The 17,846-nt window shown below is 34.4% G+C and overlaps 1 protein-coding gene, 1 non-coding gene and 1 pseudogene across 11 annotated transcripts; 1 reads left to right on the forward strand and 2 right to left on the reverse strand.

Moving 5' to 3' along the window:
* Positions 1-182: 182 nt before the first annotated feature.
* LOC126700481 (putative pentatricopeptide repeat-containing protein At1g77010, mitochondrial) lies at positions 183-8,295 on the reverse strand. 10 transcript variants are annotated; one of them, XM_050398645.1, is made up of 7 exons: positions 8,147-8,295; positions 7,415-7,504; positions 6,387-6,469; positions 2,184-4,440; positions 786-911; positions 639-700; positions 183-463 (listed from the first exon to the last, which is right to left on the reverse strand). In XM_050398645.1, the coding sequence occupies exon 4, from the start codon at positions 4,352-4,354 to the stop codon at positions 2,309-2,311; it is 2,046 nt and encodes a 681-aa protein (XP_050254602.1). In that variant the 5' UTR covers positions 4,355-4,440; positions 6,387-6,469; positions 7,415-7,504; positions 8,147-8,295; the 3' UTR covers positions 183-463; positions 639-700; positions 786-911; positions 2,184-2,308. The 10 variants fall into 10 exon arrangements, with proteins under 10 accessions (XP_050254602.1, XP_050254597.1, XP_050254599.1 ...); XM_050398640.1 differs by having other exon boundaries at positions 1,692-4,440; XM_050398642.1 differs by adding an exon at positions 5,275-5,344 and having other exon boundaries at positions 786-4,440.
* Positions 6,536-6,606, reverse strand: TRNAG-GCC (transfer RNA glycine (anticodon GCC)). The gene has a single exon. It is a non-coding gene; the product is annotated as a tRNA-Gly (tRNA).
* Positions 8,296-11,933: 3,638 nt separating the features above from the next.
* On the forward strand, positions 11,934-17,367 carry LOC126700483 (pentatricopeptide repeat-containing protein At3g26540-like; annotated as a pseudogene).
* The last annotated feature ends 479 nt before the right edge of the window (positions 17,368-17,846 follow it).

The following is a 17,846-nucleotide window of genomic DNA, read 5'->3' on the forward strand; positions in this document are numbered from 1 at the left end:
GCTTTTGGAACGTAGGCATTCCCGTGAAATTTAATCTTTATTTCTTCTTCCTTTTTTCCCTATGAAATGGCTAATTGGTTTGAGAGCAAGGATGGAACCTGACTCTCCGCTTAATAATGCATCTAACTGAGTAATGCATATAATGAAGTGCCTAAAATATATGGAAGAGCACTCTGTAAAAGTTTAAGTTAACAAGTTTATTCAACACAATAATTACATTTTTGGGTCTTGTTCTTCTCAAGACATGATTTTTCATAAAGTTTGTGGGTCTGGTCAGAATGATTTCTATGAAAGTCAAGTTTCTAACAAAGTTTTTGTTCTTTCCTTGAATTTGGTTAGTCAGTGTCGCCATCTATATTGTGTCTTAACAGTTTCCTCGCCTTTCTAATTGCCTCCACTTAATATATCTCTGCCTTCATAGGATAAGACACATGAATTCTGCACCAAATCCTTGGATTCTAACCTGGACAACGCAAACATAAAATGCCTTCAGACATTCAAGTTCTACTATATCAGAATTATAGAAAAACTTCCTTCACAAAAGTATATTAAAAGGCATAAAATCTTCTAAAATGTACATGTTAGCAAAGGGAGCTATGAACAATAAATGTACATAAACAGAAAATTATCAATTACACCTTTTAACCTTCAAACAGCAGTCACTTTCCTCCATTTCTTTAAGATGCGAGTTTATCACCATCTATAATAACAGTATACAAATATTAGAAGGGCACTTCCTAACCACATCCAAGAAACATGTGATGTTCTCTAATCCAATTGCTTACACTGCAGGGATATTCTACATGATTATACAATCATGGTCACTGGACATAGAGGAAAGCTGCTTGGGTAATTTAAGAACTAAAATAAGCCATGCACACATCCTCTTTGTAACAGGTTCAATGCATCCACTGCATATACCAAACAAAAACCAGTGTAATAAGGATTTATATATATTTCTACAATGGTTGCTGTGAACACAAGTAATGTACAGACAATGGCAATGACAATATTCATCTATTATGTGGCAGCTAAAATTAGTAAAACCACATGGTAGTTAATTATTTTATTGAGACTTTGAACAAACTTGTTTTATATATATATATATATATATATATATATATAACAATAACAACTACAACAACAACAACAGAGTTTTAGTCTCAAATGTTTTGGGGTCGGCTGCATGTATTATTTCCTCCATTCTATCTAGAGCCATGTTCTCTATTACTTTCCTAATTGACATGCCTTTTTTATAAAGGAAAAAAAAGGATAATTGGATGAAACTTATAACATTTTATCAAACTCCACCTCAAAAAGAATATTACCAATTTATCATACGTAAGAGATATAGTTTGTAAAAGACAATTGCTCAAACCATTGTACACACTAAAATACATAGCCAAGTATCTAGTGTTTTGATATAAGCTCAAATTCCCACTTCCAAAACAACTAAATATTAACCCAAACTAAATCAAGCTGAAGTCATCAAAGAGAGAGAGGACCTGTTATGGGAATTAAAACACCAAAACACATAAGCCAGAATGGATAAGTCAAAAACAGCAAAATGCATCAGCCTAAAACAGAGTTCCAACTTGCAAGAAAGAATCAGAAATCCACCGTAGACATTGCAAAAAGAATTAAAAAATCCAAGAGCAAGAAGAAAATTTTGAAATAGAGAGAGTAATCACCTTTTTGAACGGGAAGGAGAGGTGCAGAGGGAATAATAGCCTTATGAAAAAGAAGATGGAAGAGGAGGGGTTAGAGCGAGAGTAATGGTAGGGTGAGCAATGATGAGGAAGGGGAAGAGTCAAAAAAGGGAGAGGAAAGGTTGCAATGTTAAGCTGGGGAATGGAATAACAACAAATTGAGGAAGGCAAAATTTTATTTGCTAGTGGTTTGAGGCTTGGGATGAACTGTAGACCAAGACATCCTGAGTTTGACCCCCACTAGGAGTTCCCCTAGAGTGATACACAGTGCTAGTAGGTGGAGTTGTGCATCTATGGTTTACTCCCCAAGGATGGGCCAAAGGGCCCTGCCTTGGTGAGGTTCCACATCATCAAAAACAAATATTATTAGTAGTGACGTGGCACCACAAGAGCTTAGCAAATCAATTGCTAATCCTCCATAATATATTGTATAGATGTCACAATCAACTTATGCCTATATTAGAAGGAAATCACCTCTTCGAGCCTACTGGTGACCAAGTTGCTTAAAGCAAGACACACTCCAAGAGTAGCACATTTTCTCCCCTATGAAACCATGTGCCCCTTGATTCGAGGGTTATGCTGCCATTAAAGTTTCTTGTTCAACAATCAGCCCAACTGCAACCAGGATTCTTTTGTATTTGCTTGTCTCTCATCAAATTTCTAATTTGTGCTGATCTTTCCCAGTCTCCAGAGTTGGCAAATACGCTTGATAACTGAACATAAGCACCTGAGTTCTCAGGATCAAGCTTTATAATTCTCTCTGCCACCTTCTTCCCAAGAGTCTTATCCCCATGAGCCACACAGCCTCTCAACACTGATGACCACATGCTTGCATCAGCCTCAAAAGGCATATGTTCTATAAGATTCATTGCTTCCTCAAGGCAACCAGCACGAGCAAAAAGATCAACCATGCAAGAGTAATGTTCAATCCCTGGATCAATATGATAGTATGATTTCATTGCATAAAACCATTTATGTCCCTCCTCAACTAGTCCACAATGATCACAAGCAGATAGAACTGCTGTAAATGTAATATCAGTGGGTCTAACACCAACTTGCCTCATTTCAGCAAACAGATTCAATGCTTCAATTCCGAAACCATTTGTAGCATAACCCATCAACATTGCATTCCAAGAAATTTCATCAAATTTTATCATTCCATCAAAAAGTTTTCGCCCATCGTCAATAAAACCACACTTGCAGTAAAGATCAACAAGAGAGGTACAAATGATCTGATCAGACTCAAGCCCGATGACAGTAGCTCTAGCAAAAAGCTGTTCGCCAAGTTCAAGTGAAGAGATGCTGGCACACGCACTGATTGCACTGGCCAAGCTAAACTTGTCCATTCTCAATTTCAACCTACTCATCTCACACAGTAGATCTAATGCTTCAATTGCACACCCATTTTGACTAAGAGCTACTATCATTGAATTCCATGATATCAGGCTTTTGTTTGGCATCATTTTGAAAATGCATTTTGCATCTTCAATTTTTCCACAATTAGAATACACTGTTATCATAGAATTAAGCAAGATTGTGTCCCAGTATTTGAGCTCACTAAATAATTTGCATGCATCATAAGGGCTTCCACACTTGGAGTATGCATCAACTAGAGCACTAGCAACTATGACATCATCCATTAACCCAACTTTATAGCCATAAGTATGCATTTGTTTACCATGTCCGGGGGTACCTAAGTTACTGCTGGCACTCAAAACACTTGCAAGTGTGGAGGAGTCTTCCTGGACTCCATTTCTCCGCATCTGATTGAAGAAAATCAATGCTTCAATTTCCTCATTATTATAAACATATCCAGAAATTATTGAATTCCATAACACAACACACGGATCACTTTTGCTATCAAATATTCTTCTTGCATCATTCATTCTACCACAATTTGCATACCCTGAAATCAATGCTGATAGAGAGAAGTCATCTGGTTCCTTCAACATATTCAGAGCATGATTTGCACTATCTGGATCACCACACTTCCCATACATATGAATTAGAGAACTACTCAAGACCGAATCACATTCCACCTCATCAATCAAAATGCGAGCATGTATTTGCTTGCCGCAATCAAGAGCTTCCAAATCACTACAAGCGCCAATAACCGTCGCCAAAACAAATGTATCGCGATACAATACTTCAGAAGGATCTGAACTCAAATCCTTAAAGAGCTTCATGGCTTCTTTTGCATACCCATTTTGAGCATAACAATGAATCATCGAATTCCATGCAACTGCATTCCTCTTTGGCATATCATTAAACAAACTCCGAGCAATCTGTAGCTCACCAGCTTTTGCAAACCCTGAAACCACAACATTCCATGAGTATTCATTCTTGTGGGGCATGGAATCAAACAACTGCAGTGACCTCTCCTTGTTCCCTGATTTCATGTACCCCTCTATTATAGTATTCCAAGAGAAACAATTTCTCTCAGGCATATCCTTGAACACTTTCCATGCGTCGCTCAAGCTGCCGCAGCGCACATACATCTGTAAAAGGCGGTTTCCGAATGTGAGAGCAGAGTTTATGAGACCCTTTTTGAGAAAGAGGAGGTGGACCTGTCTTCCCTGATGAATCCAACGGTGGGTGTTACAGGAATGGAGTAGGCTGGCCAGGGAATGCAAATCAAGATCCATTTTGTAATGAAGACTGGTTCACATACAATGGACAGTATCCGGAACAGGCTCACATCACATTCACCCCGGGATATCCATTTCCACATCTGCAACATGGGAAATTAAAAATCAACAAGGCAACCAAGTAAGCTTTGCAAATCCAAACACTCCACTCAGGCCACCATCAAATCAAATAGAGCAATCAACGATTCTTTCAGAAAATCACCCCAATCCAAACATAGAACTTCTCCTTTGATCATCATTCCATGATCTTTTAATCCATCACTTATATATACCACCCAATTCCTTTTTTTCCCCCAATTTTTAAGGGTTTAAAGAATTAAGAGAGTTTCTGACCCAACCTTCATATTTTCAAAATTCTCTTTTCCCGATGGTCATATATCTGAAGCAGTCATTTTCCAATGGACTTATATTGTACAATTTGTGCAAAGCACTTAAAGCTCCCAAATAACCTTAATGCGATATTACAATTATTCATCAAATGCAGATGCTTAAAAAGTTCAGCAACAGGAAGAAGAAACATATTATGAGCTTATTATACATACTTTCATTTCTTTAATTAATTTTCAAATTAAGTACTGAAATATTAGTTCAAGAGGACTTGACCCACTCAAGTTATTCTTCATGCTCATAACACCCACTGTGAGAAAGAGTAGGCAAACTGTTATTCCAAATTCATTAGAACTTCAAGATACCACAATGCTCATAATCAAGGAGCACATATACAAACAAGTAATCCACTTTATACAAGTTCGTTATAGTATATAAACCAATGGAAAAGTTTTATTTTTCTTTTTTTTGGCACTTGCGCATGTACTTATAACTCAAATTAGTTTGTATGAAAATTATAATGCTCTTCCAAAACAAAGTAAGAACCTCATTAGATAAGATAATGCATCATATCAATCAGAGCATTTTACCAACTATAGTAGCAGAGCAGTCTGATAGTTGCAACCTTTGAAATAGAAAGCACAGGGTCCTCATAAGCAACTGAATAAATAGAATTTATATGGGGAAAGTCAAACATAAGGAAAATTATGAGTCATATATATCACATGTATGCATGCATACATCAACACAAACAAGCAGACACTCAAGAGTAAGACATGGTTATATAATCTTGGATCAATGATTGCCCTATAGTTACAATGAGGTTCCACCGCCTTTCTAACTTCAATATAAGAGTCCCAAAAGTTGACTATAAAATGATTATAGATTGCATTAGCACTTAAATCTCATAAAACCTGCCATTTCACAAAGGAGAGGAGGGGAAGTGGACATCTTATCACGAAAATAGCACTTCAAAATGGAAGCTACTAGCTTGCTATTGGACTTTCATGAACATTCATATATCAAAACTATGTCCAAAGAACAACAAATCAAAATCCAACTCATTTTCGTGTAATTTCACTATGTGCACATCGTCAATGCTATAGCACTTACCTTAGACCCAATTCAAGCAAAACTGATATCACCATAACAAACTGGCTCCAGATTCTTATTATATAATTCATCCAAGATATAAATTTTCATAACCCCCCAAGGCCCCAACTAACCCAATACCAAAATCAAGCAAAATTAGCATCACCATTCAAAAAATCCAATGCCAAAGTCCATCAGAATTAACATTTTCACAACAAAAGGCACAAAACATTAAGCCAAATTCTCAAAAATAAGCTTAGCATACATTATTACAGCAAAAAGCTCAAAATTCCAATTATTGCAAGCACCAAAAGGAGCAAAAATTAACATCACAAGAACAAAAAGGAAAAAGTTGCTAATTCCCAAAACACCAATTAGACACATTAACCAGAGTCAAGCAGAATAAACGTTAGTACAAGAAAAAACACTCAGAAATCTGGATAGTCCCAATCAACACTATACCAAAATACAAACAGAATTAATTTAAACCAAAACTAAAAGAATCTAATTTCAATGAATCAAACCAAAACCCAGTACAAAATTACATTTTTTTAATAAGAAAATGGAACGAATTTATTGTAAACAGAAAGGCAAAAAAAAAAGGTTCTACCTTCCAATCGGCGGCAAAGAACTTTGTGGAGAGCAGTTGTTGAACATAACTCAATGCTGTTGCGCCACGCAATATGTTGGGAGCTGAGAGTGGAAGAAGAGTGTAAAAACTGAGATGGAATTGTGGAGCAGAGAGGGATCAAAAAAGATTGCACCAGCCGGGAATCGAACCCGGGTCTGTACCGTGGCAGGGTACTATTCTACCACTAGACCACTGGTGCTTTACACTATGGTTTTGATGATTCTGCCAATATCTAAGAAATTATAACTTACTAGTCGCTATCCCATGCTATGCACGTAAAACTTTTAGTCAAATGTTAACATGTTTATGTTAAAAGTTTTCAACTGTTTAGAAATTGAAAATTGTAGTTTGAATATTTCTTCCTATATTATGAACCAATTTATTATGGTAATTGTATCTCAAAAGTTTAGGTTACATGAATGCAATTCATATTTAGTTAAATCCATTACTATAAAACTGCTTTTACATTTATTTTGATAAGTACTAATAATTTTAGAAGACAGAAAAACTCCCATTCTTAATCTCCTCTTTCAAAGGCTTGTTCTAGCTACTTTATTCTTCTAGTAATGTATGCAAGATTGATGTGCTCTCCTAACGAAGGGAACAATGAGGATCTCTTGTAAAATTAATAATAATGATAATAAACTAATTTTTTGATAGGTAATAACGATAATAAATTAATGATAATTATTATTATAATAAGTAGATTGGGTGCCCCATGGATGTGTTAGATTACAGATTGTCCCAAAAGCTTAAGCTATTGGAATATGGTAAATTTAATCATTTAATTAATACAATTCTAACCACATGTCATTGAGACCAACTACCTGTCTTCCAAACAATATGAATTTTTCCTAAGCATACTAAGAGTAAGATAATTGGTGAATGGAAAATGAATGTGGTGGCACTCGGAAAACTAATTTATAGGTTGAAAGTTTCAGGTCTCAGATTTTCAAATAGAAGGCCATATTGAAGTTGAAAATTGCATAAGAAATTTTAAAGCAAACCTTATTTTAGGTACTTGCATCTATTGGAACCGGTTCTCAAAACCTTTATTTACTACACAACACTGTTATTTTGATTCCAGAGAAGAAGACCTGTACCTCATTTAAGATAGAAAATTGTAAGTTTAAAAAAGGTAAAGGGAAAAGAAAAAGTGAATATAAATAATCTTCTTAGCTAATGGCACAACAATGAGGGAGATTATAGTATCATAATAAAGAAATACAAAAGAGAGACACACCCCATTAATTAAAATTTCATTATTCTTTTAAGTTCAGAGAAAAAATAACAGCAAAGCTATTCATTGCTTTGTTAAATCTCTCTCTAAAAGCAATTATCTACCAAAACCTACAAAGTAATCCACAATTGCAAACTGAATTATACTAAGAAAGAAGCTGAAAACTTAAACCAAGTATTGTAATGTTTTCTGAATTTACACAATCTTGTTGTACTCTATAAAAATCAGTAATTTTGATCAAAGTTCTCCACAAAATGAACACACAATAAAAGTCCTAATTGCACATGTTAAAGTTCAAAATATGGATAAAAGTAACAGATGCCAAAACCCCATAACTAATGAAACACTCAAAGCTCCAGACTTTTCAATTTTCCCAATGCCACACTCTACACCCATGAACACCAACAACCTCAAAACCTTCCAAATCCACAATTTCGCATTAAGGAAAAAAAAAAAAAAGCGAGGAAAAGATGGGAAAAACATGATCAGAGCACCACACCTGTGTGAGCTGCGAATGAAGTTCGATGACTGGAGCGGAGCTGCAGAGCCGCTAATAGTGTGGCCTGGTCATGTGTAGGAGAGAGAGAGAGGACGAAGTTCTATTTTCTGTGTTTTGGTTTTGGCCCTTTTGGCGAAGGGTTTAGCGTGTCACGTATGGCCTTAGGTTTAAATAAAACAATTAAATACAAATAAATAAATATGGCTAAAGTTTCGAATTTGAATTTTATTTTTTGAATTCGTTTTATGTTTGCATCAATAATAATATTTTCTTCATTCATATTTTTTGTTAAGTGAATTTGTCAAGCGTATTTAATTCATTAAACAAAATAATAAATGTTTTTTTTATTATGTCATGTTATTTTTAATTGTTTAATTATTTGATTTTTTTTAGATTACAAGAATGATGTAGCATTATTTTATTGGATAAACTAAATACATGTAACAAATTTATGTGACACTTAAAGGAAAATATGGAAAACTATTTTCCAGTGTTTGGTAGTACAAAAAAAACCTAGTCAATGGAAAACTATCTTTGGTCAACAGAAAGCTCTAATAAAAATAAGGCTTATTTTCTATAGATTGTTTTCCAAAAAAAAATTTTGGAAAACAATCTCTCTCTCACGCGTTGCATCTCCTATAAATACTATCTTCGTCTAAAGCCATGGGAAACATAATTTTTTGGCGCCTTCTCTCTCTCTCATGGTAAGTTTTCTCACTTTTTCTCTCTTTCCTTTGCTTTTTCTCTCCTCACACCCTCACTGTCACTAACTCTGGTCTCTCTTCTTCACATAGATCTCTCTCTCTATCTCTCTTCTTTCTTTTCTCCATGTTTCTCTTCCCCTTTGTAACGCAATTCTCTAATTAGATTTTTTTTTTCCTTCACTAATCGGTCAATAGCTCCGACTTGCAAAGGAGAACAAATTTGCAGTGGTAATTATTTCATTCCTCTCTACCAAATCCCAATTCTTTACTTTGAATTTCAAGCTTGATTTTCTTTTTTCTCTAAGAAATTTTCAGTTTGATGGATTCCAAGCAAAAGTTACTTCATTTTCGTACATAAAGTGCAAAAAAATAAAAATTAAAATAAAAAGAAGAAGAAGAAGAAAGAAAGAATGAAGTAAAAGATGAAAATTTTAAACATAGTAGCTATATTGCTCTAAATTGCTTTTACATGGGACAATCTTTACCGTAGACTAATAATATTGTTATATAATGAATGATAATTGTTTAGGAGAATTGCATTTGTTGGCAAATACTTTTTTTGTTGGCAAATACTATGCAGTGATGACATATTATACAATACATTATGTAAATACATAATTTAGAATAATATTGGAGACTTATGGTAGTAGACAATTAGTATACCAACAAAAAGAGTAGACAATTAAAAGTTATTGTTATTTATACTTATTGAAAATGTATTCCCCTGTCAAATTTATATGTATATAGACAAATGGTTGATATGTGTGTGTGTGTGTGTGTATGTACGTACGTTACTGTCTATATATATATAAACAAGATGAGTGGTAGAGATCATGAAAATTTGACAACTAATTAATTTTGATTGTATCTATTGTCAAAATTTTAGTATGAAAACCAAATTCATTCTTGGTTTTTTATTTATAATAATTACATTAGTTAGTTTACATAATATACATGTTTTAAATTATAAAATAAATATTTTTTTTAAAAATTGCATACCAAACACTAGAAAACATTCTCAAACTCATTTTCAAAGTTGTTACCAAACACTGGAAAATGAGACAGTTTTCTAGAAAATTCTCTTTGGAAAATGAGTAATTTTCCAGAAAACGTTAATGCTGAAACAAACAAAGCGGGAATAAAACTTCAATGTAAAATCTAAATTATGAAATTTTAGGATGTAAAATTTAAATACCCCAAACTTTAGGGGTATAGTTTGCAATTTAGCAAATATGTAAAATTGTGGAAGTTTCAAAGTTTATGTGGCACAATATAAAAAAGTCAACTATTGGTCAAACATCTTCAGTTTTATATATAAGTTTTTGTGTGTGTGTGTGTGTGTGTGTGGGGGGGGGGGGGCGGGGGGGAAGGGATATTCATTAAATGAAAGCAAAACACGAGCATACAAGAAGTGGAATAGTTATACAAAGTTCCAACCGAGTCTAGACTAATTAACTAAGCAACATTAGCAGGGGGTTCAGGAAAGACTACAAAATCTTGTGAAAGAAGAGCTCCCCTTCTAGCAAGTGCATCAGTATACTTGTTTGCCTTCCTGTAGCAATGCTGGATTTTAGCCAGCGGAATTTTCTTTAAACCTTCCCTACAATCAACTACAATAACATCATTCCCATTTGGATTTCCACCTTCCTTCTTTAGTAAGTCTACAACCAGTTTAGCATCCAACTCTATCTCCATAGCACAAAGATTCAAAGACAAATACAAATTTATACTATCTCTTAACGCCCACAATTCAGCCACCACACTAGTTGTGTTCCCTATCGCTCTAGCATATCTGCTCACCTATCTACATTTCTAATAATTCTGCCCCCCTACCACGCCCAAGATTTCCTAAAGAGGATCCATCAGAGTTCAGTTTGTACTAGCTTGCTAAGGGCCGATTCCATTTCACTTGGATGATGTGCTTTGTAGCCCCCTGCTTTCCTTCAAAGCCAAGGAATGTAAATTCTGCAGCTTTAGACATAACTTTAGGCATTAGATTTCTCTTTGGATTTTCATCTCTAAACACCACTCTATTATGATGTAACCAGAGGCTCCACACCCCAAAGGAAAAAAAAAATAGTATTTATATATAAGTATAGTTTTAAGAGAGGTACTCTTGAATCATGGTGACGTAATGTTTCTTTTTCTCATATTCATAATGGGTCTTGTTAATTGAATTTATGGTAGGGGTCTACCATGGATTTGAGAGAATAGAACACCACATCACCATATTTCGGAAGTATCTAATAATTTTCTATTTTAAGAGCATTCGCATTTGATTATGCATGAAAATTCCATTTTAAACCACCAATAAGACATTTTATTTTTTCTCCAAATAAAAAAGAAAAAAAAAATCATTTTACCTATTTTATATAACCACTTTAACTATACTTCCCATATCCCATTCTCTATATGGGTGGAATAAAATAAAAAAAAAAAAAATATATATATATATATATATATATAAATATTTACATTTTTTTATAGTGATTATTAATGCATAATTGAATGTGGATGTATTTTTGTTTTGTTTTTTTTTTAATTTTTTTTTATAAAGTATAAATGCATTTTGCATCCCTAAATGCAAATGCTCTAAAATTTTCATATATATATTATAAAATGAATATATTATATTGTCTTTATTTCAAGTGAAATGGAAAGTGACCATTTGAAAGCCATAATTTAAAGTGCAATAAATTTAGAGTCTAAATTGTGCCAAGAACATTATGTAATCTTTGTAAAAGGGGAAAGGGTTAGGAATTTACTTGGTGTGAGATATCATATTGTTTGAGGAACCCTAAATGCTATTAGAGTAGAAGATCATTAACAATGTGTAATTTTTAGGTATTTTCAGAGCATAAAGAATGATGCTTATTCCTTTCACATTTATGATAGTCTACTTATTAAATTCATGGTGAGTTCCATTAACAATGGCGTTTTAGCGCGTTATAGATTTTTATCCATGGCTCATCATTTGATGATGCCCACTCTTTTAAAATAATTAAATAACTAACTAAACATTACAAAGAGCAAAGCAGAGCAAACCCTTAACGGTTCCCATTAACTGGATCATAGTCCCAATATATAATGAATTAAATATTTGAATATTTGAATTTCCAGCCAATTCTTCTTTCTTCTTCTTCAACTATTACATGAGTGTGAGTGCCGCTTCTATACTCAACCACATTCTCTACAGCTGAACCCTAAGCCCCAAACTCAAGCCATTAGTGCCAAAGCCTTAACCAACACCATCGTCACTCACCTCAAAGTTGGTTGTCTCCAAAAAGCTGTCTCAATTCTCTTTGCTGCCCTAATACTTTTCCGTTATTCCCTCTACGCCTATCTCTTCCAAAGTTGTTCTTCCAATCACACCATTGTTGAAGCTCGGAAGGTTGAGTCCTATCTGCTCACCTTCTCCCCTACATCACCCGTCTTTCTCCTGAATTGAGCGATAGACTTATGGTAAATGTGGATGTTTAGTTGATGCAAGGGAGCTATTTGAGGAAATGCCTCAAAGAGATTGGGAGTCTTGGAATTCGATGATTACGGCTTATATGCAAGGTGGGTGTCTTGAGAAGGCCTTGTCATTGTTTTCAGACATGAATAGATCAAGAGTTTATGCGAGTGAGGTCACGTTCACCAATGTTCTTGGGTCTTGTGGTGCAGTGTTGGCACTTTGTCTTTCGAGATTGGTTCATGGGCTTATTGTGGAATATGGGTTTGTTGCGAATGTAATTTTGGAGAGTTCAATTGTTGATGTATATGAGAAATGCCAAGTTATTAAAGATGGGCGAAGAATGTTTGATGAGATTAAACATCCAATTATTGTTTCTTGGAATCTGATTGTGCGGCGGTATCTTGAGATCGATGATGGAAAAAATGCGGTCTTTATGTTTTTCCAAATTTTCCAAATTGTTGTTAGGCCCTTCAACTTTACATTCTATAATGCACTTAATGTTTACTTAAGTATATTTGCACTAAAGGAGGGGAAGCAAATTCATGGAGTTGCAATTAAAATAGGTCTTGAAGATGATGAAGTTGTTTCAAGTCCTCTCACGAATATGTATATCAAGTGTGGGAAATTAGAGAATGCTCATAGGGTGTTTGAACAGCTAGGTTCAAAAGATTTAATTTCTTGGACTTCAATTGTGTCAGGGTATGCAACTAGTGGGAAAACTAGGGAGGCAAAGAAGCTTTTTGATCAGATGCCTGACGCAATGTGATCTCTTGGAATGCAATGTTGGCAGGGTATACCCATTCCCTCCAATGGGAAGAGGCTCTAGACTGCATATTTTTTATGCGCAATACAACTAAGGACATTGACTATGTCACAATTGGTTTAATTCTAAATGTGTGTACTAGTCTTTTAGATGTTAAAATGGGGAAACAGGTCCATGGTTTTATCTGCTGAAATGGTTTCCCTTCCAATCTTGTTGTTGGCAATGACCCTCTTGACATGTATGGTAAATGTGGGAACTTAAGAAGTGCTAGAGTTTGGTTTTACCTAATAAAAAGTCAATGGACGTATAGTGTTTCTTGGAATGCTTTATTGACTAGCTATGCTTGTCATGGCCTTAGTGAACAAGCAATGACAATTTTCTCAGAGATGCAATGGGAGACAAGACCAAGAAAGTTTACAATTGGAACCCTTTTGGCTGCTTATGCAAATACTTTTTCACTTAAGCATGGCAAACAAATTCATGGATTTATGATTAGAAATAGTTATGAGAAGGATATTGTGATCAGAGGAGCTTTAGTAGCTATGTGCTCAAAATGTCGTTGTCTTGAGTATGCTTTCACAGCTTTTAAAGAGGTAGTGTTATGGGATGTGATTCTTTGGAACTCCATAATTTTTGGATGTTCTCACAATCGAAGAGGTAGCGTGATACTTGAATTGTTTGGGTTAATGGAGGAGGAAGGAGTAAAAGCAGATCATGTCACATTTCAAGGTATTTTGCTTGCTTGTATATATGAAGTACTAGTTGAGTTGGGAACACAGTATTTTAATTCAATGAGCAATGAGTACTATGTCATGCCTTAGTTGGAGCACTATGAGTGTGTGATTAAACTCTATAGTCGGTATGGGCACATAAATGAGCTGGAGAAATTCATTAAGATGATGCCTTTTGAACCCACTATTCCAATGTTGACATAAGTCTTCGATACTTGTAGAAAATATGGATGCTTGAGGTTGGGAGAGTGGACTGCTGAACGACTTAATGAATTGAATCCTTCAATGGAACTAAAATTTCAAATCATGGTTAGGGAAAGGAAGTTATCACCATAAATGAAGATTGAAAGGAGTTATATTCCTGCATTTTGAGTCCTAAGGACACAGAGAGGTAGTAATCACCATAAATGCAGATTGAAAAGATCTATATTCCTGCGTTCTGGTTTCTAAGCCCTACTTGCAATTTTCAGATGGAGATAAAAGTCATTTGCATCTGATTTTTTCCAACGGATGTTGCAGTTCTATTATTGGTAATTTTTATCTCCTTGAAACATAAGGATAGTATTTAAATGATTAAGCTGCACCACGCTTTTTACAACCAACCTCCTCCTTACATTTGTTTGCAAATGTTAAAACCCTTTTACAACCTCTCTTGTAATATATGTAATTGGAGTATCTTCCATTGATTTAAGGTTGTGCTTTACAGAATCCAATGTCTGGTTGAAATTGGGATAAATATTAACACTTGGAATTGGTTGGATATCAAACAGAACCTATTAAGTTCCATATGATTATCTTTGTCCCAGACCTTGTTGCTGTGCTTTGATAACAGAGCATATGCATGGAATAAGAAAACGGTTAGATATATTTTTCCAGAACAGGAATATTTGCAAATTCTCTCCATGCCTCAATCAAGGTATCGAATTCCAGATCACTATGTAGCATTAAAACTGTTAAATCTTGGTACTTTCTACATTTGGATATGAAGTCAGAAAAAAAGGGAGAATTGAGATTTTGTCACTAGAATTCAAGAACATGCAAGTTACTTAGAGATGGCCTTTTCCACAGGAAGCTTAATTTTTTATATTGAAAATTGAATCCGTAATTTTCTTCTGGTTAGTAAGCAATTGGGTAGAATGCACCTCTTGCCAGTTTCACTCTCTGATTTTCTATTGACTTGATCAACACCGTCTAGTATTCTTTTAAACATGATTCTGATATATGCTTAACCAGTTAGTAGGATGCTACTAGCTTCTTGTCAATCGACTATTTGCTATTTTTCTTCTTTAGGCCATTTGGGTTACAAAGTCAAAATTTTCTTTTAGAATTAGCTCCCTCTTTCAAATTCGAGTTTCTAAAAGGGCAATAAATTATGCTGGTAGATTTTGAGTAGAAATTTTTTGCAAATCTATCAATGTTTGGTTGCTAGATGCTGCTATTACTGGAGAAAGCAGCACCTAATGCTCTGCCTATTAAAAATTCTTTGGTGTAACTATAGACTTACCTTGGCAAAGTTTTGCAAGTAACTACTTTCCTAAACTATTGGTAGCTTCAATTTGACTATGAAACTTTTGGCAGAGTTTCTACTTCAATTTAAACAATAAATACTTATGGCATTTTTAGATGGAATTTCCAACTAGTTGTCTTAATGCAGTTTAGCAATAACAAACTTAAAAATAGTGATTTCATGTAAGTCAAGATGAAAATTTGTGCTCAAAATTAATCAACTGCGTTCTTTTTGTTGCTTTTTGACTTTTTATGTTATAACTTTTATAGATATCTCATTGTTTAGATGGCTGATTACTTGGTACTTTACAATTTTTGTTCTTACAAATCTTAGCACGTGTGAAGTTCCTAGGGATTTAGTACACTTGCTAATCCTCTTTGGTTCTCTTTGGTGGATTTTTCTAGGTTTTTTTTTTTTTTTTTTGGAGGGTTGGGGGAATTTACTTTTAATTTTTTATGATGCTTGAATTGTATTTAGCTGTTAAAATAATGGGTCTCTATTGATGTCTGCTAGGGCGTTGAAACCCTAACCATCAGTGGAAAGTGGTAAGTCTCTTGGATTGGCCAAGTGTTTTTTAGTCCTTTCTCTGATAAAGGCCAGTGGAGTGTGACAGTGGTAGGGGGTGATAAGGAGTTGGAAGGCAACGTAGTGGATATGTGGAGAACTTTTAGAGTATCAGAGGTGGAAGTGGGCCGAGCAGCTATACTAGCGGAGGAGACAAAACCCAAAGAACTAAAAGAGAAGGGTCATTTTAGTCTGCTAGCAAAGCTTTTTACCGATAAGAGGTTTAATAGGAAATCCATGAAAACACCTCTATGGAATCTGTGGAACCCTAAAAGAGACACAAAATGCAAGGAGCTAAGTGACAACCTTTTAATCTTTGCTTTCAACAATAGATATAATATGGTAAGAGTCATAAGAATTAGCCCTTGGTAACATAGTCAGTAAGTTTTTTGTTCTATTCTTATTCATTTAATTTGGTTGTGGAATATGTTAGTAACATTGTCTATTGTCTTTCAGCTTCTAAGTGAAGTGGTTTTTGATTTCTTGAAGGGTGAGATGACTCAACAGAAGATCAAAGATCTTAAACAATCATTGAACAAGTAATTGCTGGATGGCTATGTTGGGAAGTGGTACTCTAGGTTATTGTTTCTCTGGGTTTCTATCCATGCTGCATCTACCACTTTATAAGTTGTGAGAAGAACCAATGTCTCTTGTACATGACAAGTTTTGCATATTTGGGTATGTTCTTAGAATATTTTTTAATTGAATTTTGTCAGAAATAAGCTATTCTTATATCAGCCTGTTCTTGAATTGCCTATTGCTTCAGGTTGAGCTTTCAAAGAACTGTCAATATCTCATCAAAAGATAGTATCCATTTAACAATGTGTTATATGATCAAAAAACCCATTACATGTCAAGTTATTGATTTTGTTAAGCCTATCTATTTTGTTTTTTGATATATTACCCTCAAATCTGCAGCTCGCTTTATATGTCTGTCCATCTCTTTTTGACAAATATGATTTTGGTTGTTTACAGTGAGTTTCAACTCATTCATGAGTTTTGCTTATATGTTCTATCCGCATCTCAAAGAACTGAGCTTATACGTGCTACATTGTCCACATTGCATGCTTTCCTTTCATGGATTCCCTCGGGTTAAATTTTTGAGTCACCATTGTTATCAGTGGTATGTACCATCTTCTTGCCTAGTTGACCTTTTCCCTATGTAAGAAATTATACTGGAACTTACCTCTCATGTTGTGTCTATGTGTCTTAGATTGAGACACTCCTAAAATCTCTTCCTTGTGCCATCATCGTATTGAAACCTTACCCTTCATTGCTTAACCAAGGTATGTTGTTCTTTGATTCTACTCAAGTAATTATAATTTTTTTTCAAGAAGTGATGATCCGTCACTGTTTATTTTGGATTTTGCAGATTGTGGCCCTTAATTTTGGGGACTTCTACAATGTGCAGTATGATAAGATGTATAATATCTTCATGATGCAGTTACAGGTGTGTTTGAGCATAATAACTTCTACAAATTTATCTACAAATGAATGTTTGACTAATAAGTTTTGTAGATATATTGTTAAATTTATTTCTATTCATTATTTTATTGTCTAGTTTTTAATTTTTAACTTCAATTCATCTTCTTTTTTCTATTTTTATTTGCTTGAATTCTTTGCTTCTTGATTACTAGATAGCCAGGAAATAAGTAGTCAAATACACAAGTAAGTTACAGATTGCAACATGCAACAATCTCTCACACATTACATCGAGTAGAACAAAAACACAAAGAACATTTCCAAATTCAGTGATGTTCATTGAAATACATTGTACCCATTAATAAGGGGAAAAAAAATTCAAATGGCCAAAAAAAAATGCTCCTAAACACCATGGAGGAATTTTTTTTTTTTTTTTTTTTTTCCTTTTTGGATTTCGTCTTTCTAGTCAATAATTATGTCGAAAACATATCGGATTGTCTAAAGTCGATTAATTTGGATGAATTACCAATTGTTCCAAAATCTTAAACTATT

This window comes from Quercus robur, chromosome 9 (genome assembly GCF_932294415.1).
Source record: "Quercus robur chromosome 9, dhQueRobu3.1, whole genome shotgun sequence".
Classification (NCBI taxonomy): domain Eukaryota; kingdom Viridiplantae; phylum Streptophyta; class Magnoliopsida; order Fagales; family Fagaceae; genus Quercus; species Quercus robur.

Bases quoted from the DNA above. Each gene is read 5' to 3' on its own strand.
- LOC126700481 (XM_050398647.1), bottom strand. From the start codon at position 4,354: ATGGATCTTGATTTGCATTCCCTGGCCAGCCTACTCCATTCCTGTAAC.